This window comes from Scyliorhinus canicula, chromosome 3 (assembly GCF_902713615.1).
Source record: "Scyliorhinus canicula chromosome 3, sScyCan1.1, whole genome shotgun sequence".
In the NCBI taxonomy this organism is placed as follows: domain Eukaryota; kingdom Metazoa; phylum Chordata; class Chondrichthyes; order Carcharhiniformes; family Scyliorhinidae; genus Scyliorhinus; species Scyliorhinus canicula.
Genome location: NC_052148.1, coordinates 275541212 through 275568008, shown reverse-complemented (window position 1 = coordinate 275568008; position 26797 = coordinate 275541212). Strand labels below are relative to the sequence as shown.

The 26797-nt window shown below is 47.8% G+C and overlaps 2 protein-coding genes across 2 annotated transcripts in view; both read right to left on the bottom strand.

Moving 5' to 3' along the window:
• The window catches only part of LOC119963677 (3-hydroxybutyrate dehydrogenase type 2-like), a 58648-nt gene extending 42487 nt beyond the window's left edge, over positions 1-16161 (bottom strand). Inside the window, exons 1-3 of the mRNA XM_038792995.1 lie at positions 16069-16161; positions 14124-14233; positions 4905-5013 (exon numbers count right to left, since the gene is read on the bottom strand). Of these exons, the coding sequence (XP_038648923.1) occupies positions 4905-5013; positions 14124-14233; positions 16069-16161 (312 nt within the window). The remainder of the gene's footprint in view (positions 1-4904; positions 5014-14123; positions 14234-16068) is intronic.
• Positions 16162-19755: 3594 nt separating this feature from the next.
• Positions 19756-26797, bottom strand: part of LOC119963676 (3-hydroxybutyrate dehydrogenase type 2-like) — an 83740-nt gene continuing 76698 nt past the window's right edge. Inside the window, exon 7 of the mRNA XM_038792994.1 lies at positions 19756-19967. Within this exon, the coding sequence (XP_038648922.1) occupies positions 19756-19967 (212 nt within the window). The remainder of the gene's footprint in view (positions 19968-26797) is intronic.

The following is a 26797-nucleotide window of genomic DNA, read 5'->3' as shown; positions in this document are numbered from 1 at the left end:
GGTTAGTTGGGGTTACTGGGATAGGGTAGATACGTGGGGTTGGGTAGGGTGCTCTTTGTAAGGGCCGGTGCAGACTCGATGGGCTGAATGGCCTCGTTCTGCACAGTAAATTCTATAATTCTATGATACTTACGTAAGTGTGAAACTTACCAGTAACTGAAACCCAAAAAACAAATTATCCTTAAAAGGAGGAAAAGACAAAGGTGGAATTCTCCATAAACACGGCCAAGTGTCAGGTTCTGACAGAAACCCATCGTGCTTCGCTCCAGAAACACCGTCAATAGGAAATTACAGGGGTGTCGGTTTGCTCCATCACTGGCGGGGTGGGGGCCTGATAGAGGTGCCAAGGCTGACTCCACAGATATCGGGGCACCATCTTTATAGGATGCCCCTATCCACGGGAAAAATAAACTCCCTCCCACCCCCCCACTGCCATGGAGGACCCCCCCCCCATCCCATAAGTTTTGGAGGCCCCTGTCACCACAGAGGTGTTGGTGAGGAATCTTCTTCTTCCCTCCCCCCACCACAATGGAGGAGGGGTATCCCCTGGCAGGGTCCCCTCGGGGGGGAGCGTTCTCAGCCCGGGGGGGGGGGGGGGGGGGTGGGGGGGTGTTCTCAGCCCGGGGGGGGGGGCGTTCTCAGCCCGGGGGGGGGGGGGGTGTTCTCAGCCGGGGGGGGGAGGGGGTTGGGGGGGCGTTCTCAGCCCGGGGGGGGGGGGTTTCTCAGCCCGGGGGGGGGGGGGGAGGGGGGGCGTTCTCAGCCCGGGGGGGGGGGGGGGGGGCGGCGTTCTCAGCCCGGGGGGGGGGGGGGGGGTTGGGGGGGGTGGGGGGGGGGGGGTGTTGTCAGCCCGGGGGGGGGGGGGGCGGGGGGCGGGGGGGTTCTCAGCCCGGGAGGGGAGGGGGTTGGGGGGGGAGTATGTTACGGGGCTGACGTTGCAGCGTAAACCGTTTCATTCCATTTCCGTTGATGCAAATCAGCTTCACTCCCTTTTTGGGGAACTTGCCGGTGCAAATCCCATTCTAGCCCCTTCGGGAAATTTAGTGGCCGTAACGGGATTAGTGCCAGCAGCAAACTAACCCTGAAAATCACGCCCCACATTTACTGAAAAAGACAGTTTCCTTTGATGGGATAATTTATCAGAAGGTTGGCTTTGTTGTTGATTGGAATGGGAGAGATGCCAGGGCAGCATTATTGCCCATCTCTAATTGCCCATGTGGGTGAGCTGCCTTCCTGACCTGCTGCAGTCCCCATGGTGTAGGTACATCATTGAAGGTGGGGATGCTCGGGAACCTCTTTAATCCACCAGCAGCATCCCAGCCCACCTTTACCCCCACCCCCCGGCTCGGCCCCCACAACTCCCACCCACTCACACAACATAACAGGTCACATCTCATTGCTGTTTGCAGCAGATTTCTGTGTGAATTGTACTGGAACATCTTGAAGGCATTATATTAACGGCAGCTTTTCAATCTTTCTTGATTAAATGCAGGTTCCCTTATATTAGTCTGATGTATTAAATATGTTTTCTGCGTCTACACTGAAGATTCTGACGCATTTAACAAGCCACAGAATTGACGATTCTGTGAGTGTAAGACTGTGGGCGACACGGTAGCACAGTGGTTAGCATTGTTTCTTCACAGTGCCAGAGACCCGGGTTCGAATCCCGGCCCTGGGTCACTGTCTGTGCGGAGTCTGCACGTTCTCCCTGTGTCTGCGTGGGTTTCCTCCGGGTGCTGTGGTTTCCTCCCACGAGTCCTGAAAGACGTGCTGTTGGGTAATTTGGACATTCTGAATTCTCCCTCTGTGATCCGAACAGGCGCCAGAATGTGGCAACTAGGGGACTTTCACAGTAACTTCATTGCAGTGTTAATGTAAGCCTACTTGTGCCAATAATAGAGATTATTATTAGATACATGTTCATCGTTACCAACAATGAAGTTAAATTCCATTCTGTCCTTACCCGACATCCACACATTCTAACCCCGAGTTGCTGAATAGTGAATGTTATTTAGCCCAAGGACACAGGCGGGAATTTTTACTGGGAGACAGAGAGTGAGTGTGCTAGCCTGCTGGGAGATTGCAGAGCAGGACTGTTAGGGTAGATGCCCTGCCGAGTTTAACAGTGGAGCCTTATTTACTGGTTGGCTGGTGGTTGGGAGCGGGGATGTTGCAGCTGATGGCCAGTGAGGATGGTTCCTGACAGTCAATCAGGTAGGGCACGGGATCAGAAGGCTGCAGCTGGACATTTCATTCCCGGGCCTGGGGGAACACACCTGCTGTTCCTGGCCCTCAGAAAGCACTAAAAAAGCAAAATCTGTGGCCTTCTCCAGCCAATCATTGCCTCTCGACACGGTTCCACTGCTTGGATGTGTCATCAGGTGCAAATATTGAATGTTATGTCAGCCCCCCCCCCCCCCCCCCCCCCGTCGTTAGTGGGACCCTCATTGTTGGCACAGCGGGGGGGGGGGGGGGTGGGGGGGGGGGCAGCACCATGGTGCTGTGGCTAGCACTGCTGCCTCAAGGCTCCGAAGTTCCAGGTTCAATCCCGGCTCTGGGTCACTGTCCGTGTGGAGTTTGCACATTCTCCCCGTGTCTGCGTGGGTTTCACCCCACAACCCAAAGATGTGCAGGGTAGGTGGATTGGCCACGCTAAGCTGCCCCTTAATTGGAATAAATGAATTGGGTACTCTAAATTTAAAAATAAGAGAAAAATAAATAAAATTGTTGGCACAGCTCAAGACATAGAAATCATGGTGGCTGTCAAGGTGACAGATCTGAGTCTCCGCCATTCCTGTGCTCAGGCTGATAACAACCAATCACCTTTCTGCTGCTCTTTCAATCACTGCTTGTTTCTCTCCCATGCTTGCTGCTGATAGGCTAATGCAGATAGGCTCGTTAGCCTATCAGTCGCGAGTGTGGGAGAATCCACAGCCTGTGGTTGGTGGAGGAGATCCTCACAGATTCTCCTCCCTGGTTTTCCCAATGATTGATCTTTCCGGGTTTTTGGGGGGCTTTCGATGGCAAATTCACTAATTGCCCCCTTTGTATTTTGAACCCGACTAAAAGGCAGTCGTGAAGCAGATGACAATCCAGTGGTTCAGCCACCATTACCAATACAACCAGATGTATTTAATGAAACCCAGCTGCAATGGTGTGAAGATAATGGCCGCGATTCTCCGCAACCACAATGGGTGGGAGAATAGCGGGAGGTCCGCTCCCGCACCTCCCGCTATTCTCCCCCCCCCCCCCAAAATGGCGTGTCCGGTTCTCCAACAAGCCGCTCGGAGAAATGTGGACCGCCGTCCGACCCAGATGGGCCGAGCGGCCTGCCGTTCCCGACCTGTTCACGACGGCGGCAACCACACCTGGTCACTGCATCGTGAACATGGCGCGCCAGGTAAGTGTGGGGCCTGTGGGGGGCGGAACGGGGATCGAGCACCACGACCGTGCTCGGGGGGGGGGGGGGGGGGGGGGGGGACTGGCCCGCGATCGGTGCCCACCGATCGTCGGGCCGGCGTCTCAAGGAGACGCACTCTTTCCCCTCCGTCGCCCCGCAAGATCAAGCTGCCACGTCTTGCGGGGTGGCTGAGGGAAAGACGGCAACCGCGCATGCGTGGGTTTGAGCTGCCGATCCCGCGCATGCGCGGCTGACATCATTAGGCTCCGCCGCGGCGTCATTCTTGGCGCGCCGGGCCTTGAAGCCAGGGACAAGGCTCGGCCGCCGAGTTTCCCGGTACTGCCCGCCTATCCCCCCGGGTAGGGGAGAATAGGGGGCCGGGAGAGGCTTCCAACGGTGTCGTGAACCTCACCAGGTTTCACAACGGCGTTGGGCCTTGCGGAGAATTCCGGTGATAAACTTTCATCTCCAGATCATTAGATCTGGCCTCTGTATTACTAGACCAGTAAGATAAGGGCAAGGATACAGTACCCACTGATTACTCTAATTGGCAGGATAGAGGCATTTATTGATAGGGTTCAATGAGAAAATGTGGGTATTTGAGAAATGAGGTGCAGTGATGGCGTTAACTCCGACAGTTTCATTATAACCGCGGTTATCAGCACAGCCCCTCTTCCATGGTGCAGCCCCTCTTCCATGGTGCAGCCCCTCTTCCATGGAGCAGTTAAGGTGTTGGTGAAGGAATAGCTTCAAGAAAATTGAGGATTTACATTCATTGTGGGCCTGACATTACCCTGACATTACCCTGACATTACCCTGACATTACCCTGACATTACCCTGACATTACCCTGACATTACCCTGCTTGTGTGAAGAATAAATACCAATGCAGACTGGTTGGACTGAGTGACTGGTGGGCGGCACGGTAGCACAGTGGTTAGCACTGTGGCTTCACAGCGCCAGGGTCCCAGGTTCGATTCCCCGCTGAGTCACTGTCTGTGCAGAGTCTGCACGTTCTCCCCGTGTTTGCGTGGGTTTCCTCCGGGTGCTCCGGTTTCCTCCCACAAGTCCAAAGACGGGCAGGTTAGGTGGACTGACCGTGCTAAATTGCCCTTAGTGTCCAAAAAGGTGAGATGGGGTTACTGGGTTATGGGGATAGGGTGGAGGTGTGGGCTTAAGTAGGGTGCTCTTTCCAAGGGCCAGTGCAGACTCAATGGGCCAAATGGACTCCTTCTGCACTGTAAATTCTATGTATCAGAAATGCAGAGACTGGACAATTCTATGTTGTATAAGATCCTTTCTTCAGATCTCTCACTTAGTTACTATGATACTGCTGCCACATTACTGATTATTTGCCCAACGGTTTATTGTTACTCAGAAAGAAATGTCTTTGTCTTCTCAGTAAAATACCCTGGTAGTCAGGATCTTTATCTTAGTTTAAGCCTACAGTTGAATGGCAGCGCTGGAATAGTGAGGTCTGCCACTCACTGGGATCCCAAGGGACTTACCTTTGGTAAAAAGGTTCTGATCATCAAATACATGCTGCGAACATTAAGGTTCATGGTAAAGTCCCAGTCTTTGTCTTCACAATCCAGAATTGTGCCGTGATGGACAAAGCTGTAACACAGAATGAAAGGGAGTAAACAGAAAAGTTTTTAGTTGACTCCTACGGTAACAAACAAAGGGTGCGCTCAGCAAAGTGCACACCTCTGCAATGCCACGTTAACGCAATTACATAGCTCATTCTTATGGTTTTCCCTGCCTGGTTGATATCCTGCAATTGCAAATCAAAAAAAGAAATATTTTATTGAGAGCTTCCATCTCATTAAGGAGGCTTCAGGCTAATCCACACCCAACAACCTGCTCTGAAAACTCTGCTCACATTTGGACGGCTGTGACAATCTACAGCATTCTAAAACAATCAACAACATTCTAAATAAAGCAACCCACAACATTCTAGAAATAAGTTAATTCACACCATCTCCCAATATTGACAGATCTTTTAAAACCTCCAGGATTCAGATCTCCATCTTCACCTAAAGCTAATCAGTTCTTCCTTGGGCCATACAATACCATATCTATTCCTTAGTTTTTGATCTGTACAGTTACAAATAAACAGACTAAAAATTTCTTCAAAATTCTTCAAGAGCAGATTTTATTAAGAAAGATCGGAATTCTCCACATTTTCGGGGGCTAGGTGGACGCCGGAGGGGTTGGTGCCGCTCCAGCCGGCGCCGAAGGGCCGGCGCAAGTTCGCACATGCGCGGAATGGCCAGTGTGAGCTTACGCATGCGCGGAACGGCTGACGTGATTCCGCGCATGCGCAGACCGGCCGATGTATTTTTGCGTCTTCTCCGCGCTGGCCCCTGGGCAATATGGCGAAGCCCTACAGGGACTCGGCGTGGAACAAGATCGCCCTCAGATCGGTGGGCCCTGACCACGGGCCAGGCCACCATGGGGGCCGCCCTGTGGTCGGATCCACCCACGTCCCCCCACACTCCCTCGAGGACCACCTGCCAGGTCCCGCCATGCGTGTGGGGAGTGATTCATGCCAGCAGGGCTGGCCAAAAATGGACAGCCGCTCGGCCCATCGGGGCGGGTGAGTCGCCGGGGGTGAGGGCAGGGTGCTGCCAATGGCCCCCGTCCACGTGCCGGTAATCCCTCCCACCGCCCGAGAATCTGGCGTCAGGGCGGTGCGGCGGGATTCGCGCCTCACCCCGGGGATTCTCCAACCCAGTGGGGGGGTCGGAGAATCCCGCCAAAGCTTTCCAAATACCCTTCCCGCTGAAATAAAAACAGCAAATTCTGGATAAGCTCAGCACGCCTGGCAGCGTGTGCAGAGAAACCAAGATAACATTTCGAGTCTGCATGACTCTTTTTCGAAACGTTAACTCTGTTTCTCTCTCCATAGATTCTGCCAAACTTGCTGAGTTTATCCAGCATTTTCTGATTTTATTTCAGATCAATCGCAGTATTTTACTTTTTTATCCTTCCTGTTTGGTTCAGTAATCTCTTTATCCTTAAAGAATGTAATTTCCCAAGACAGCAGTACCAGGAAAGACATTCAAAAGGATCGTACTCTCAGCTACAGTCATATCGATTTTCAGAGGCAATATAATAGTGATGTCCCTTTTCCATCACATCTGTACATTACTCCCTCCAATCCAATTATCACTATTCTGATAGCTAGATACTTGTAATCAGCAGCAATTTCAATGTCCACATCATGAAGAAATATAATTAACTGGCTTTTTCCTAATGTCTATAACTAACTCTTTTGTCTGTTTTCTTTGTTCAGTTTAAGAGAATTGTTATCGCACCATTTTATCATCCACTAAGTTTCTAGTTTCCTTCATTAGCCCTGACAAGAACCACAACTACGGTATTATCAACATCCTTCATGACCTTTATTGATTGACAATCATTCGTGTTTTTATGATCCTGCAAGTGGTGTCATGTGACCCAAATCCCAAAAAAGGAAACCTGACAAATATTCGCAGCTATTTGCCATTTGCCTTTTACCACCAGAAAATTAAATTAAACATGTATTTAAAAAAGAAAACTTAAACATTTATATAGCTAAAATTAGTCCCACAGAACATTCTCCCAAAAGGTTCTTACTTTATTAGACTCACAAATAAACACCTCTTGAGACAACAGTCCTTATAGATCCTTAATCTATAACATTCCGATAATATCACCACAAGGAACACCCCACTGTTGCTGTAGCGAAGGAATGTCACAGGGCTTCTCTCTCTATCCTCCACTTGGCTGTGGACATTCCAGACTTTTAAACAAAACCCTGCTCTCTGGAAAAAAACATCCACTTTTCTGGGTTGCTGGAGGCTGCTCACGTTGCTTCTTTTCGAAGCTCTCTCGCAGCACAAAGCAAACTTCAGGAGGTCTTAAATGGCCAGGCCCAACACAGCTCCCAACCCATCTTTAAATATGTTTTTTGTCTTTCATCTTTCCTTTTTGACCTTTACCTTTCCCACAAAATAAACCAAACACAACCCTTTATCTCCTAATGCAAATTTCTACCCATGTCTTGTGTACCTGTCGAGCATCCAACTCGACCCTAAATGCCTGCTTATCAAACTTAGCCCCTAGATATTCAGCTCCCCCTAGATATTCAGCTCCCACTTTAAGTAAATGAGTCATGCATGTACTCAAAGCCCCCACAATCCTGCTTTACAGAATACCAGAGTCGACACCAAAAATATTAAAAAATAAAATTTTCCCCAGTGTAGATGATGAAATGTGAAGGAGACAGCACACAGAGATTATTAACCTTGTCTCTGAGTAAATTCCTGAAACTAACATTTGTTTTGTCTTGTTGTGAAGGAATACACTGATCTAAAGCTGGAGAGTGGGATTGCCATCAAGGACTATAATTTTCTCAATTAATAATAATAATAATAATAACAATCTTTATTGTCACAAGTAGGTTTACATTAACACTGAAGTTACTGTGAAAATCCCCTAGACGCCACATTCCGGCGCCTGTTCAGGTACACGGAGGGAGAATTCAGAATGTCGAATTCACCTAACAGCACGTCTTTCGGGACTTTTGGGAGGAAACCGGAGCACCCGGAGGAAACCCACGCAGACACGGGGAGAACGTGCAGACTCCGCACAGACAGTGACCCAAGCCGGGAATCGAACCTGGGACCCTGGCGCTGTGAAGCAACAGTGCTAACCACTGTATCACCCAATTTTCATGCAATTAGCAATGAATGGTTGCAAGGTAACAAAAACTGAAGAAAAATCAACCAAGATAGCTTGGGCATAATGGCCTAATCGATCAGAGTGCTGTTGGATTAGATGGACGAAGGTCAGAACAGCATCAACCATTGAATTATTATTTTTTTTAACTTAGAGTATCAAATTTATTTGTCCCAATTATGGGGCAATTTAGCGTGGTCAATCCCCCTACCCTGCTCACCATTGGGTTGTGGGGGTGAAACCCACGCAAACACGGGGAAAATGTGCAAACTCCACACGGACAGTGACCCAGAGCCGGGATCGAACATGGGACCTCGGTGCCGTGAGGCTGCAGTGCTAACCACTGCGCCACCGTGCTGCCTGAACCATTGAATTATGATAGGCAAATTGCAACTGATCAATATGTGAAAGTTAGGATCCCGGATGAGAACTGAAATATTTTCAATTTGTAAAACTGTAAGGAAATGGTACTGCCCCACAGGAGTGTTCACAGTTACTGTCCCACAGGAGTTACTGCCCCACAGGAGTTACTGTCCCACAGGAGTTACTGTCCCACAGGAGTTACTGTCCCACAGGAGTTACTGTCCCACAGGAGTTACTGCCCCTCAGGAGTTACTGCCCCACAGGAGTTACTGTCCCACAGGAGTTACTGTCCCACAGGAGTTACTGTCCCACAGGAGTTACTGTCCCACAGGAGTTACTGTCCCACAGGAGTTACTGTCCCACAGGAGTTACTGCCCCTCAGGAGTTACTGCCCCACAGGAGTTACTGCCCACAGGAGTTACTGCCCCTCAGGAGTTACTGTCCCACAGGAGTTACTGCCCACAGGAGTTACTGCCCCACAGGAGTTACTGCCCACAGGAGTTACTGTCCCACAGGAGTGTTCACAGTTACTGTCCCACAGGAGTTACTGCCCCACAGGAGTTACTGTCCCACAGGAGTTACTGCCCACAGGAGTTACTGTCCCACAGGAGTTACTGCCCCACAGGAGTTACTGCCCCACAGGAGTTACTGTCCCACAGGAGTTACTGCCCACAGGAGTTACTGCCCCACAGGAGTTACTGCCCCACAGGAGTTACTGCCCCACAGGAGTTACTGTCCCACAGGAGTGTTCACAGTTACTGCCCCACAGGAGTTACTATCCCACAGGAGTTACTGTCCCACAGGAGTTACTGCCCCACAGGAGTTACTGCCCCACAGGAGTTACTGTCCCACAGGAGTTACTGTCCCACAGGAGTTACTGCCCCACAGGAGTTACTGTCCCACAGGAGTTACTGTCCCACAGGAGTTACTGTCCCACAGGAGTTACTGCCCCACAGGAGTTACTGTCCCACAGGAGTTACTGTCCCACAGGAGTTACTGTCCCACAGGAGTTACTGCCCCACAGGAGTGTTCACAGTTACAGCCCCACAGGAGTTACTGTCCCACAGGAGTTACTGCCCCACAGGAGTGTTCACAGTTACTGTCCCACAGGAGTTACTGTCCCACAGGAGTTACTGCCCCACAGGAGTTACTGCCCCACAGGAGTTACTGCCCCACAGGAGTTACTGTCCCACAGGAGTGTTCACAGTTACTGTCCCACAGGAGTTACTGTCCCACAGGAGTGTTCACAGTTACTGCCCCACAGGAGTTACTGTCCCACAGGAGTTACTGCCCCACAGGAGTTACTGTCCCACAGGAGTTACTGCCCCACAGGAGTTACTGCCCCACAGGAGTTACTGTCCCACAGGAGTTACTGCCCCACAGGAGTTACTGTCCCACAGGAGTTACTGTCCCACAGGAGTTACTGTCCCACAGGAGTTACTGCCCCACAGGAGTGTTCACAGTTACTGTCCCACAGGAGTTACTGTCCCACAGGAGTTACTGCCCCACAGGAGTTACTGTCTCACAGGAGTTACTGCCCCACAGGAGTTACTGTCCCACAGGAGTGTTCACAGTTACTGCCCCACAGGAGTTACTGTCCCACAGGAGTTACTGTCTCACAGGAGTTACTGCCCCACAGGAGTTACTGTCCCACAGGAGTTACTGTCCCACAGGAGTTACTGCCCCACAGGAGTTACTGTCCCACAGGAGTTACTGTCCCACAGGAGTTACTGTCCCACAGGAGTTACTGCCCCACAGGAGTTACTGTCCCACAGGAGTTACTGTCTCACAGGAGTTACTGTCCCACAGGAGTTACTGTCCCACAGGAGTTACTGCCCCACAGGAGTTACTGTCCCACAGGAGTTACTGCCCCACAAGAGTTACTGTCCCACAGGAGTTACTGTCCCACAGGAGTGTTCACAGTTACTGCCCCACAGGAGTTACTGTCTCACAGGAGTTACTGTCCCACAGGAGTTACTGTCCCACAGGAGTTACTGTCCCACAGGAGTTACTGCCCCACAGGAGTTACTGTCCCACAGGAGTTACTGCCCCACAAGAGTTACTGTCCCACAGGAGTTACTGTCCCACAGGAGTGTTCACAGTTACTGCCCCACAAGAGTTACTGTCCCACAGGAGTTACTGTCCCACAGGAGTTACTGCCCCACAGGAGTTACTGCCCCACAGGAGTTACTGCCCCACAGGAGTTACTGTCCCACAGGAGTGTTCACAGTTACTGCCCCACAAGAGTTAGTGTCCCACAGGAGTTACTGCCCCACAGGAGTTACTGTCCCACAGGAGTTACTGTCCCACAGGAGTGTTCACAGTTACTGCCCCACAAGAGTTACTGTCCCACAGGAGTTACTGTCCCACAGGAGTTACTGCCCCACAGGAGTGTTCACAGTTACTGTCCCACAGGAGTTACTGTCCCACAGGAGTGTTCACAGTTACTGTCCCACAGGAGTTACTGTCCCACAGGAGTTACTGCCCCACAGGAGTTACTGCCCCACAGGAGTTACTGCCCCACAGGAGTTACTGCCCCACAGGAGTTACTGTCCCACAGGAGTTACTGCCCCACAGGAGTTACTGTCCCACAGGAGTTACTGTCCCACAGGAGTTACTGTCCCACAGGAGTTACTGCCCCACAGGAGTTACTGTCCCACAGGAGTTACTGCCCCACAGGAGTTACTGCCCCACAGGAGTTACTGTCCCACAGGAGTTACTGTCCCACAGGAGTGTTCACAGTTACAGCCCCACAGGAGTTACTGTCCCACAGGAGTTACTGCCCCACGGGAGTTACTGTCCCACGGGAGTTACTGTCCCACAGGAGTTACTGCCCCACAGGAGTTACTGCCCCACAGGAGTGTTCACAGTTACTGTCCCACAGGAGTTACTGTCCCACAGGAGTTACTGTCCCACAGGAGTGTTCACAGTTACTGTCCCACAGGAGTTACTGTCCCACAGGAGTTACTGTCCCACAGGAGTTACTGCCCCACAGGAGTTACTGCCCCACAGGAGTTACTGCCCCACAGGAGTTACTGCCCCACAGGAGTTACTGCCCCACAGGAGTCACTGCCCCACAGGAGTTACTGTCCCACAGGAGTTACTGTCCCACAGGAGTTACTGTCCCACAGGAGTGTTCACAGTTACTGTCCCACAGGAGTTACTGTCCCACAGGAGTTACTGCCCCACAGGAGTGTTCATAGTTACTGCCAACAGGAGTTACTGCCCCACAGGAGTGTTCATAGTTACTGCCCACAGGGCCAGTAGGTATTTTATATGTTAAAACAAACTTTAATTTAATCACAGAATTAACCACATTAGCAACAAAGAATTAGCTTTATAGTTCACAGTTAGTACAGTTCTGAAGGAAAAGAAGAAACTTGAACTTACTTCCTAAACCTGCCACTATTTTCCAATTAAGCAAACCAATATATATTAAATACTACTCATGAATAAAATTCACAACCAGAGTTTTACTTGTTTTCCTCTCTGCAGGATCTTTGGGGGGGAATCTTTCAGAACCAAACTGAAACATCTCTGTTCAGAATAGAGTTCTCGGATCTACTGACTCTTCAGACAGACCTGGGTCCTTGCATTAACTACTTCACCTGCGCCCAAAGCATAAGGCATTGTTTTGTCTCTTCTTACAAGATGTCCCTTGACTTGTTAACCAGGACCAATCATAATACCCCTCATAAATAAATTATATGCCAGGGCCCTCCAAACCTAAACAATATTCCATTAGCTGGCTATCTGTAAACAAGTAAATGGTTCTCAAAATCTATCAGCAGAACACTTCACCTACAAACCAAAGATTATCTCACTTTTATAACATCTCAATCACCTCTTGATCAGCCATAATGTGTGCATGCATCGTAACCCGCATACACACATTATGGGGAAGCACAGTAGCACAGTGGGCAGCACTATTGCTTCACAGCTCCAGGGTCCCAGGTTCAATTCCCGGCTTGGGTCACTGTCTATGCGGAGTCTGCACGTTCTCCCTGTGTCTGCGTGGGTTTCCTCCGGGTGCTCCGGTTCCCTCCCACAAGTCCCGAAAGACGTGCTGTTCGGTGAATTGGACATTCTGAATTCTCCCTCCGTGTACCTGAACAGGCGCTGGAATGTGGCGACTAGGGGCTTTTCACAGTAACTTCATTGCAGTGTTCATGTGAGCCTACTTGTGACAATAAAGATTATTCCTATTATTGTTAACCCAGGTTTTTAATAACATTACTGCAAAATAAATATAAAATATGACAATTCTTATATTCATCACAGAAACAAGAGGATCTAAATGACACTTTGACATAAAGGTCGGTAACTTTCCTGGAGTGGCAATCGGAGTTATACTGCCACTCTGCTCCCAGAGTACCTTTGTTACAACACCCCGGAACTTAGAAGTTAAGGGTCAATGTGCTCGGAACACTTCATGACTATTGATATAAGAGCACTTGGTTGGTAATCATTCCAACAGCAAGATCAAACAATTTGTGAAAGACCAGGGAGAAATAAACTGTCAACTGATAATAAAGAACATTCAGATAATGGACAACAATGGTTCCAGCACAATAAAGTGCCAGACACTGAATGATGTAAATGAATAAACAGCCTTTGCTGTGAATGCACTCACCTCAAAACAAATCCTAGCTCCACTCCTTGACAAATAGTTGTGATTTAAACATTATCTGTATTTCCACAAAAGATAATGCTTTGCAATATCCACCTGGAGGTTCCCCTCCAAGCCGCCCACCACCCCAAATTGAAAATATATCGCCGTTCCTTTAGTGTCGCTGGGGAAATATCCTGGAACTCCCTCCCTAACAGCACTGTGGGTGTACCTACACCTCAGGGACTGCAACGGTTCAAGAAGGCGGCTCACCACCACCTTCTGAAGGGCAACTGGGGTTGGGCAATAAATGCTGGCCTAACCAGCGACCCCCACATCTCCAAATAAATTTAAAATATAGGCCTAGCTGTTTAAAGGTTTAATGTCAAGGAGGAAGTAACTCCTTCAAATATGGGTTGGCATGGTAGAACAGTGGTTAGCACTGTTGCTTCACAGCTCCAGGGTCCCAGGTTCGATTCCTGGCTTGGGTCACTGTGCGGAGTCTGCACGTTCTCCCCGTGTCTGCGTGGGTTTCCTCCGGGTGCTCCGGTTCCCTCCCACAAGTCCCGAAAGACATGCTGTTGGGTGAATTGGACATTCTGAATTCTCCCTCAGTGTACCCGAACAGGCACCGGGATGTGGCGACTAGGGGATTTTCACAGTAACTTCATTGCAGTGTTAATGTAAACCTACTTGTGACAGCAATAAAGATTAAAAATAAAGATTAAACATGCACTTGCAGCAAATGTCATCCCACTTTCAGACAGCAAGCATTAATTATTTCAAGCTATCTGTGACACTTTGATCATGGTTCTCAATTGTAGAGTTCCACTGATGTAATTTTCAATTGTTCATCAAGAGGCTGTTCCTGCACAATGTTATAGATACTCATCTCACTTTGAAAGTGGGTCCATACAGTCTCTGAAAGTTACATAAGCTTTAAATAAGTGATAATATCAAGGCAAACATCCATTCTTTGGTCAACAGAAGCTTTACCCCACAATATATTTAAATTTTATATATTTATTACCCGGCACAGTTAAACAGGACATCAATTTTTTCAATTTCCTTGGCCAGCTTTTCTACTTGGTCTTTCTGAGTCACATCGAGAACTTTAGTTTCAATACCTGTTAGGAAGCAAAAACATTCAGCAGAAATTCAGATTATTTTATTGTTTAATCTGATTCACAAACACCCAAATCATAGACGGGATTATATGGGATCTACGAGACAGGAACAGATCATTGAGGCTAACCAATCCATACTAGGATTCATGGTCCATTAAAGTCCACTCCAGCCTTTTCTCATTGCATCCGATCAACATAAATCTTCATTTTTTTTCTCCCTCATTTTGTTCTCTAGTTTTGCCTTACATGCCTCAACCACTACCCTGTGGGAGCGAGTCCCACATTCTCCCCACTCCCTGTGGGAGTGAGTCCCACATTCTCCCCACTCCCTGTGGGAGTGAGTCCCACATTCTCCCCACTCACTGTGGGAGCGAGTCCCACATTCTCCCCACTCCCTGTGGGAGAGAGTTCCACATTCTCCCCACTCCCTATGGGAGTGAGTCCCACATTCACCCCACTCCCTGTGGGAGTGAGTCCCACAATCTCCCCACTCCCTGTGGGAGCAAGTCCCTCATTCTCCCCACTCCCTGTGGGAGCGAGTCCCACATTCTCCCCACTCCCTGTGGAGCGAGTCCCACATTCTCCCCACTCCCTGCGGGAGCGAGTCCCACATTCTCCCCACTCCCTGTGGGAGCGAGTCCCACATTCTCCCCACTCCCTGTGGGAGCGAGTCCCACATTCTCCCCACTCCCTGTGGGAGCGAGTCCCACATTCTCCCCACTCCCTGTGGGAGCGAGTCCCACATTCTCCCCACTCCCCGAAGGAGTGAGTCCCACATTCACCCCCACTCCCTGTGGGAACGAGTCCCACATTCTCCCCACTCCCTGTGGGAGCGAGTTCCACATTCCCCCCACTCCCTGTGAGAGCGAGTCCCACATTCTCCCCACTCCCTGTGGGAGCGAGTCCCACATTCTCCCCACTCCCCCTGGGAGCGAGTCCCACATTCTCCCCACTCCCTATAGGAGCGAGTCCCACATTCTCCCCACTCCCTGTGGGAGCGAGTCCCACATTCTCCCCACTCCCCCTGGGAGCGAGTCCCACATTCTCCCCACTCCCTGTGGGAGCGAGTCCCACATTCTCCCCACTCCCTGTGGGAGCGAGTCCCACATTCTCCCCACTCCCTCTGGGAGCGAGTCCCACATTCTCCCCACTCCCCCTGGGAGCGAGTCCCACATTCTCCCCACTCCCTGCACAAAATTTGACCCAAACATTTCAATGCATTTCTGACAGGAATGACCTCACAGTTCTCTCAAAACCGTTTTTCACGTCCAGGTGGCTTAATAATAATAATAATAATCACTTATTGTCCAAGTCGTCTTCAATTAAGTTACTGTGAAAAGCCCCTAGTCGCCACATTCCGGCGCCTGTTCGGGGAGGCCGGGAATTGAACCCGCGATGCTGGCATTGTTCTGCATTGCAAGCCATCTGTTTAGCCCACTGTGCTAAAGCCTGGTGACATACCGCCTGTTGACTTACTAACCTGGTGACTTATTAACCTGCTGAGTTACCGCCCTGATGATTTACCGCCCTGATGATTTACCGCCCCGGTCACTTACCCCCCTGGTGATTTACCGCCCTGGTGATTTACCACCCCGGTGACTTACCAACCTGCTGAGTTACCGCCCTGATGATTTACCGCCCCGGTGATTTACCACCCCGGTGACTTACCAACCTGCTGAGTTACCGCCCCGGTGATTTACCGCCCTGATGATTTACCGCCCCGGTGACTTACCACCCCGGTGACTTACCAACCTGGTGCTTACCGTCCTGGCAACTTACCAACTTTAAGTATAGTCAACCTATCTAATAGCTCCTCTTTGTCAACGTTTAGCCAACCACTGCCTTTACCACAGCCTCTTGCACTATGGCTTTGGAAACAGCATCTTCCTTGGTGAAGACAGGTGAAGAATATTCATTTTGTATCTGAGCCACACCCTCCATCTCCTTGTGGAAATCTCCGTTTTGGATTCTAACCGACCCCACTCCTCCGTTCACTACTTGTTTATTATTTATGTGCTGTTGTGACCAGGTGGGGAAGGAAACACTGCTCCACCTCTTTTCACACTCTTTCATTATCGCAAAGGTTTCAAATTTTAAATAAGATGCTGTATTCAGTATGTACTTGACTGTATTTGCCTGGATTAATTAAGATATTTGTGAGTTAAACATAGACGGGGTTGTTTTAATTTGTTAAAACCCACCCGGGTAAAAATATTAAAACTATGTCCTTGTTCCCATTAACGTACGGAAACACTCACACACACACACACACCCACCCACCCACCCACCCCCACACACACACACACACCCACACACACACACACAAACCCAAAACAGGCAAAAAATCACAGCATCAGGGTTACATTTGGACAAGATAAAGATGAATGAAGAGAAGTTAATAAAGATTCACTGATTGTATTCAGAGACGTTGGTTCTTCAGCCGAGTCTATTGGTTTGAAGTTATGGCTGGATGTCCCTTTACTCCTGGAAAGTGTTGTAGAAATCCAATAGTTTTTAGTCAAAAGCTTCAACCTGCTACAGGAATGTAGAAACACTTAACTCACCCAGACAGTATTCAAAGCTGAGGTGGAATATTGTGGAGAGAGAGGGAGAGAGAGGAATAGCGAAAGACTGCCGCTCAATCCAGCATCAGCTCGAACATCTCCCACCAAGTCTCCACGCACAGGTTTGTATCACATGACCTCTCTCCACCTTTCAATAACATCTCCTCTCATTCTTCTAAACTACCCTGGATGCAGACACAACCTGTCCAACCTTTCCTCACAAGACTTCATCCCAGAAATCAGTTATACAAACCTTCTCTGAACTGTGACTCATGCAATTGAATCCTTTCTTCAACAAGGAGACTTGTGCTCCAGAACGCATCTCATCATAAGACCATAAGACATGGGAACAGAATTAGGCCACTTGGCCCATCGAGTCTGCTCTGCCATTTAATCATGTCTGATATTTTCTCATCCCCATTCTCCTGCCTTCTCCCCATAACCCCTGATCTCCTTATTAATCAAGAACCTATCTATCTCTGCTTTAAAGACACTCAGTGATTTGGCCTCCACAGCCTTCTGCGGCAAAGAGTTCCACAGATTCACCACCCTCTGGCTGAAGAAATTCCTCCTCATCTCTGTTTTAAAGGACTGTCCCTTTAGTCTGAGATGGTGTCCTCTGGTTCCAGTTTTTCCTACAAGTGAAAAAATCCTCTCCACTCTATCCAGGCCTCGCAGTATCCTGTAAGTTTCAATGAGATCCCCCCTCATCCTTCTAAACTCCATCGAGTACAGACCCAGAGTCTTCAACCGTTCCTCACACAACAAGCTCTTCATTTCAGGGATCATTCTTGTGAACCTCCTCTGGACCTTTTCCAAGGCCCCAGCACATCCTTCCTTAGATACGGGGCCCAAAACTGCTCACAATACTCCAAATGGGGTCTGACCAGAGCCGTATACAGCCTCAGAAGTACATCCCTGGTCTTGTATTCTAGCCCCTCTCAACATGAATGCTAACATTGCATTTACCTTCCTCACTGCTGACTGAACCTGCACGTTAACCTTAAGAGAATCGTGAACAAGGACTCCCAAGTCCCTTTGTGCTTCTGATTTCCTAAGCATTTCCCCATTTAGAAAATAGTCTATGCCTCCATTCCTCCTTCCAAAGTGCATAACCTCACACTTTTCCACATTGTATTCCATTTGCCACTTCTTTGCCCACTCTCCTAGCCTGTCCAAGTCCTTCTGCAGCCTCCTTGCTTCCTCAATACTACCTGTCCCTCTACAGATCTTTGTATCATCTGCAAACTTAGCAACAGTGCCTTCAGTTCCTTCTTCCAGATCATTAATGTATATTGTAAAATGTTGAGGTCCCAGCACAGACCCCTGAGGCACACCACTAGTCACCGGCTGCCATCCTGAAAAAGACCCCTTTATCCCCACTTTCTGCCTTCTGCCAGTCAGCCAATCCTCTATCCATGCCAGGATCTTACCCTTAACATCATGGGCTCTTAACTTATTTAACAGCCTCCTATGTGGCACCTTGTCAAAGGCCTTCTGGAAATCTAAATAAATCACGTCCACTGGTTCTCCTTTGTCTAACTTCCTTGTTACCTCCTGAAAGAACTCTAACAGATTTGTCAGACATGACTTCCCTTTGACAAAGCTGTGCTGACTCAGTCCTATTTTACCATGCACTTCCAAGTACTTTGTGATCTCATCTTTAATAACAGACTCTAAAATCTTACCAATGACCGAAGTCAGGCTAACCGGCCTATAATTTCCCGTCTTCTGCCTCCCTCCCTTCTTAAACAAGGGTGTTACATTAGCCACTTTCCAGTCCTCTGGGACACTTCCTGCCTCCAGTGATTCCTGAAAGATCACTAATGCCTCCACAATCTCCTCAGCTATCTCTTTTAGAATCCTGGGGTGTAGTCCATCCGGTCCAGGTGACCTATCCACCTTCAGACCTTTCAGTTTCCCCAGAACCTTCTCCGTAGTGATGGTCACTGCACTCACCTCTGCCCCCTGGTTCCCTGGAGCTCTGGCATCCCACTGGTGTCTCCCACCGTGAAGACTGAAGCAAAGTAACTATTCAGTTCATCTGCCATTTCTATGTTTCCTATTATTACGTATCCAGTCACGTTTTCCATCAATACCCTCTACAACTGTAGCAAATAATCCCTGCTTTTAGATTCCATTCTCCTTGTTATAACAACAACATTCCATTTCCCTTCCTAATCACTCGCTGTACCTGAATATTAATGTCTACTGATTCATGGACCAGGAAACCCAGATCCCTCTGCACCTCCAGATCCCTCTGTGCCTCCAGATCCCTCTGCACCTCCAGATCCCTCTGCACCTCCAGATCCCTCTGCACCTCCAGATCCCTCTGCACCTCCAGATCCCTCTGCACCTCCAGGTCCCTCTGCACCTCCAGGTCTCTCTGCACCTCCAGGTCCCTCTGCACCTCCAGATCCCTCTGCACCTCCAGATCCCTCTGCACCTCCAGATCCCTCTGCACCTCCAGATCCCTCTGCACCTCCAGGTCCCTCTGCACCTCCAGATCCCTCTGCACCTCCAGATCCCTCTGCACCTCCAGATCCCTCTGCACCTCCAGGTCCCTCTGCACCTCCAGGTCTCTCTGCACCTCCAGGTCCCTCTGCACCTCCAGATCCCTCTGCACCTCCAGATCCCTCTGCACCTCCAGATCCCTCTGCACCTCCAGGTCCCTCTGCACCTCCAGATCCCTCTGCACCTCCAGGTCCCTCTGCACCTCCAGATCCCTCTGCACCTCCAGGTCCCTCTGCACCTCCAGATCCCTCTGCACCTCCAGATCCCTCTGCACCTCCAGATCCCTCTGCACCTCCAGGTCCCTCTGCACCTCCAGATCCCTCTGCGCCTCAGAACTTTGCAATCTCTCTTCATTTAAATAATTTTTTCCTGCCAAAATGGAAATGTTCACATTTTCCCACATTATACGGCATCTGCCAAATTTGCTACATTTGAAACAGATGGACCCTTTCCAAAATTATGGGAAATTTGGTAAATGAGAAGCCAATGCCTCTGCTGTTTCAGCAGCTACTTTGTCTCCAGGATGAAGTCTATCAGGATCTGAGCTTTTGTCAGCTTTTGGTTTTAATAATTTCCCCAGTGCCCTTTCGCTGGTGATTGTAATTGTTACGTGTTCCTTGCTCTCTTTCACCTCTTGATTTATAATTATTTCCAGGTTGTTATTTGCATCTTCTCAGTGAAGACAGAAACTAAATATGTGTTCAATGCAGATGTAATTTCTGTATTTCCCATTATCAGTTGTGATTAATGATTTGATGAGGAGAGTCATTACCCTGCATGATAATGTTGATGTCCCCTATTCCAGCACCAAGTTTGTACGATGAGCAAGTTGCTTTCCCCCCCCCCCAGTGATGAGATTGCCGATACAGCAGCTTGCTTCCGTGGCACTGTAGGATTCCCAATGCTCATATTAACCTGTGAGGGTGGGCCTGTGGTGGACAGTACTGGAGAACCCATTGGAGGATTTCTCAATTCGCACATGGAGGGTAGACAGCTTATTGGACATGTTGAGGGTGAAATTCAGCTTGGCATCAAGGAAATTCTTACATTTAGCTCCAGCTTCAAATGTAGAAAACTACATATCGGAAATAGGTAAGGGGTAGAGGGTTGGGTCGCATTTCATCAGAAACATGTTTCTCGTCAAAACTGACAAAACATTAGCGAGAGCTAGGCCTGGATGTGATCGCGTTTCCAACACCACCTCTTTCAGCAAACATGGTGTCATCAGAGCTGAACTCACTGTATTGAGTTGCTAAGTTCCCAAGTGGAATGATTTCAGATTTAGAACGTGACAACATGGTGATCTCGTGGCACAGCGCAAATGTCTACGGTTTCCTTAAGCAGCACAGACACACAGACACGGCATTATTGTTGATATGCAGCTCGGTATAGTCACTGTGAGGGTGAAGGGATCTTTCACGATGTGTGTGGAAAACTCACTCAGAGCTGGGTGTAGCAACTCAACTGTTTCTCCAGTTCATGCTGTGTGAAGCCGGTCATAGAGAAGATGATAGGGTGTAATGGAACATCACTTTTGAGGATTTTGAGCAGCTTGTACTTACTGGCAGAGGGCTGCCCTTTAGACCTGCCCAAGTCAAACAAACATGTTTATAACCTGCTTTCCAGCAGGGCCATGAAGTCATGTTCGGTGGTGAACCTATTTTGCCGATACAGTCGCTTGTAAAGGATGACTATTCCGTCCCTTTGTCAGGCTTGTAAATGTCTGGCTCGACCTTCAGACCTCACAACACCACCAACAAAATCACACTGCAATGTGAAAATCAGACATCTCATTGGGTATCTCCATGACCACTGAGGTTATTCAGGAAGGCCCCGCCTTCTCAACTTTGCCCCTTGCCTGAGGTGCAGTGATCCTCGGGTTAAATCACCACCAGTCAGCTCTCCCCCTCAAAGGGGAAAACAGCCTGTGGTCATCTGGGACTGTGGCCACTTTACTGTTATCTCACAATCTGGATGAACCCCTGTACTCACAGCTAGCCTGCCACAAAACAGGGTCCAATCAAAACGCTGAATCCTTGAAATTGTGCCGAGCTGATCTCGCGCATAAAGGAACACCAAGCCTTGCTGATTAAGCAGCTTGGACAAGGAACTGATGGATTAAGTCAGTGTTTGTGCGGGGAAACTAGATGGAGTTGGAAAGGGCAGAGAGTTGATGAATACCTGCAATAGCCAATCATGAAGCACCTGCCTTCCAGCAGAAAAGAAATTGTAAAATGGCCCGACAAAAATATCACAGCATCATATACACAGAGGAGGACAGAGGAACAATACAGTGGACAGAGGAGGACAGAGGAACAATACAGTGCATCAGTAAACTCAACTCAACTTAGCATCTCCATACACATCACTGGAGAACAAATGGAGGAGGGTATGACTGAAAATATGATAAAATAGTGCACAACTTCCCACGCGGCAATGCTGTCAACGTCCACAGGAATACAGGATAGGATCTTAGCGCCATGTTCAATCACGCACCAGAACATATCTCCCTCAACTCCGGTCAAACCAGAGACACCAATCACAGGCTGCGACGTCCTCCTCTCGGAGATTAGACTTGTTCAGACCCTGACAGCAGCCGGTCATAACCCCAATGTTATGGGCCAGGCTCCAAAGTATATCATAGAGCGCACCTGACCTACACTGGCTAGGATGAGCACAAGAGCCTGCCTTTCAAGTGTTATTCAACAGATTTCTTAGGAGCTTTTAATCAAAAAACAAACTGTATTCTACGAATTTAGTAAACATTTGTATGAACACACACAGAAATAATTTTATCAACTACAAACACAATGACCCCACCCAGCTACAGTGATCTATGTCTAACCCTTACTAAATTCCCCCTTAACTGTTCCAATTCAATAACAAGATACCATAAACCAAAAAACCCTTTTTACCATAACAGTAGGTAACTATAATCATTGGGTTTCATCCTTGGAATAACTCTTTAAAATTGAAAATAGAGACAGGCCAAAATACTTCTGTATACAAAACACTACGGTCTGATCTACAGCAGCCAATATGTGAAAACTAAAGAAAAAAATCAGAGCCACAAACCAGCTTCAAAACTCAAAGCGAAAGTAAAAACTCACAGAGCCACATACACAGTACAGAATAATCATCATTCCAAATACACAGTACAGAACAATCATAATTCCACATACACAGTACAGAACAATCATCATTCCACATACACAGTACAGAACAATCATCATTCCAAATACACAGTACAGAACAATCATCATTCCACATACACAGTACACAGCGATCATAATTCCACATACACAGTACACAGCGATCATCATTCCACATACACAGCACAGAATGATCATCATTCCACATACACAGTACAGAACAATCATCATTCCACATACACAGTACACAGCGATCATCATTCCACATACACAGTACACAGCGATCATCATTCCACATACACAGTACACAGCGATCATCATTCCACATACACAGTACACAGCGATCATCATTCCACATACACAGTACACAGCGATCATCATTCCACATACACAGCACAGAATGATCATCATTCCACATACACAGTACAGAACAATCATCATTCCACATACACAGTACACAGCGATCATCATTCCACATACACAGCGATCATCATTCCACATACACAGTACACAGCGATCATCATTCCACATACACAGTACACAGCGATCATCATTCCACATACACAGTACACAGCGATCATCATTCCACATACACAGTACCCAGCGATCATCATTCCACATACACAGTACACAGCGATCATCATTCCACATACACAGTGCACAGCGATCATCATTCCACAAACACAGCGATCATCATTCCACATACACAGTACAGAATGATCATCATTCCACATACACAGTACACAGCGATCATCATTCCACATACACAGTACAGAGCGATCATCATTCCACATACACAGTACACAGCGATCATCATTCCACATACACAGTACACAGCGATCATCATTCCACAAACACAGCGATCATCATTCCACATACACAGTACCCAGCGATCATCATTCCACATACACAGTACACAGCGATCATCATTCCACATACACAGTACAGAGCGATCATCATTCCACATACACAGTACACAGCGATCATCATTCCACATACACAGTACACAGCGATCATCATTCCACATACACAGTACACAGAATGATCATCATTCCACATACACAGTACACAGCGATCATCATTCCACATACACAGTACACAGCGATCATCATTCCACATACACAGTACAGAATGATCATCATTCTACATACACAGCACACAGCGATCATCATTCCACATACACAGTACACAGAATGATCATCATTCCACATACACAGTACACAGCGATCATCATTCCACATACACAGCACAGAATGATCATCATTCCACATACACAGTACACAGCGATCATCATTCCACATACACAGTACACAGCGATCATCATTCCACATACACAGTACAGAACAATCATCATTCCACATACACAGTACCCAGCGATCATCATTCCACATACACAGTACAGAGGGATCATCATTCCACATACACAGTACACAGCGATCATCATTCCACATACACAGTACACAGCGATCATCATTCCACATACACAGCACAGAATGATCATCATTCCACATACACAGTACACAGCGATCATCATTCCACATACACAGCACAGAATGATCATCATTCCACATACACAGTACAGAACAATCATCATTCCACATACACAGTACACAGCGATCATCATTCCACATACACAGTACAGAGGGATCATCATTCCACATACACAGTACACAGCGATCATCATTCCACATACACAGTACACAGCGATCATCATTCCACATACACAGCACAGAATGATCATCATTCCACATACACAGTACACAGCGATCATCATTCCACATACACAGTACACAGCGATCATCATTCCACATACACAGTACACAGCGATCATCATTCCACATACACAGTACAGAATGATCATCATTCCACATACACAGTACACAGCGATCATCATTCCACATACACAGTACAGAATGATCATCATTCCACATACACAGTACAGACCGATCATCATTCCACATACACAGTACACAGCGATCATCATTCCACGTACACAGTACAGAGCGATCATCATTCCACATACACAGTACACAGCGATCATCATTCCACATACACAGTACACAGCGATCATCATTCCACATACACAGTACACAGCGATCATCATTCCACATACACAGTACACAGCGATCATCATTCCACATACACAGTACACAGCGATCATCATTCCACATATACTGTACAGAATGATCATCATTCCACATACACAGTACAGAACAATCATCATTCCACATACACAGTACACAGCGATCATCATTCCACATACACAGTACACAGCGATCATCATTCCACATACACAGTACACAGCGATCATCATTCCACATACACAGTACCAGCGATCATCATTCCACATACACAGTACACAGCGATCATCATTCCACATACACAGTACACAGCGATCATCATTCCACATACACAGTACACAGCGATCATCATTCCACATACACAGTACACAGCGATCATCATTCCACATACACAGTACACAGCGATCATCATTCCACATACACAGTAACACAGCGATCATCATTCCACATTACACAGTACACAGCGATCATCATTCCACATACACAGTACACAGCGATCATCATTCCACATACACAGTACACAGCGATCATCATTCCACATACACAGTACACAGCGATCATCATTCCACATACACAGTACAGAATGATCATCATTCCACATACACAATACAGAACGATCATCATTCCACATACACAGTACACAGCGATCATCATTCCACATACACAGTACACAGCGATCATCATTCCACATACACAGTGCACAGCGATCATCATTCCACATACACAGTACAGAACGATCATCATTCCACATACACAGTACACAGCGATCATCATTCCACATACACAGTACAGAGCGATCATCATTCCACATACACAGTACACAGCGATCATCATTCCACATACACAGTACACAGCGATCATCATTCCACATACACAGTACACAGCGATCATCATTCCACATACACAGTACACAGCGATCATCATTCCACATACACAGCGATCATCATTCCACATACACAGTACACAGCGATCATCATTCCACATACACAGTACACAGCGATCATCATTCCACATACACAGTACAGAGCGATCATCATTCCACATACACAGTACCCAGCGATCATCATTCCACATACACAGTACAGAGGGATCATCATTCCACATACACAGTACACAGCGATCATCATTCCACATACACAGTACACAGCGATCATCATTCCACATACACAGCACAGAATGATCATCATTCCACATACACAGTACACAGCGATCATCATTCCACATACACAGCACAGAATGATCATCATTCCACATACACAGTACAGAACAATCATCATTCCACATACACAGTACCCAGCGATCATCATTCCACATACACAGTACACAGCGATCATCATTCCACATACACAGTACAGAACAATCATCATTCCACATACACAGTACCCAGCGATCATCATTCCACATACACAGTACACAGCGATCATCATTCCACATACACAGCGATGATTATTCCACATACACAGTACACAGCAATCATCATTCCACATACACAGTACAGAGCGATCATCATTCCACATACACAGTACACAGCGATCATCATTCCACAAACACAGCGATCATCATTCCACATACACAGTACACAGCGATCATCATTCCACATACACAGTACACAGCGATCATCATTCCACATACACAGTACACAGCGATCATCATTCCACATACACAGTACACAGCGATCATCATTCCACATACACAGTACACAGCGATCATCATTCCACACACACAGCGATCATCATCCATACACAGTACACAGCGATCATCATTCCACATACACAGTACACAGCGATCATCATTCCACATACACAGTACACAGCGATCATCATTCCACATACACAGTACACAGCGATCATCATTCCACATACACAGTACACAGCGATCATCATTCCACATACACAGTACACAGCGATCATCATTCCACATACACAGTACACAGCGATCATCATTCCACATACACAGTACACAGCGATCATCATTCCACATACACAGTACACAGCGATCATCATTCCACATACACAGTACACAGCGATCATCATTCCACATACACAGTACACAGCGATCATCATTCCACTATACAGTACAAGCGATCATCATTCCACATACACAGTACAGAAGCGATCATCATTCCACATACACAGTACACAGCGATCATCATTCCACATACACAGTACACAGCGATCATCATTCCACATACACAGTACAGAGCGATCATCATTCCACATACACAGTACACAGCGATCATCATTCCACATACACAGTACACAGCGAT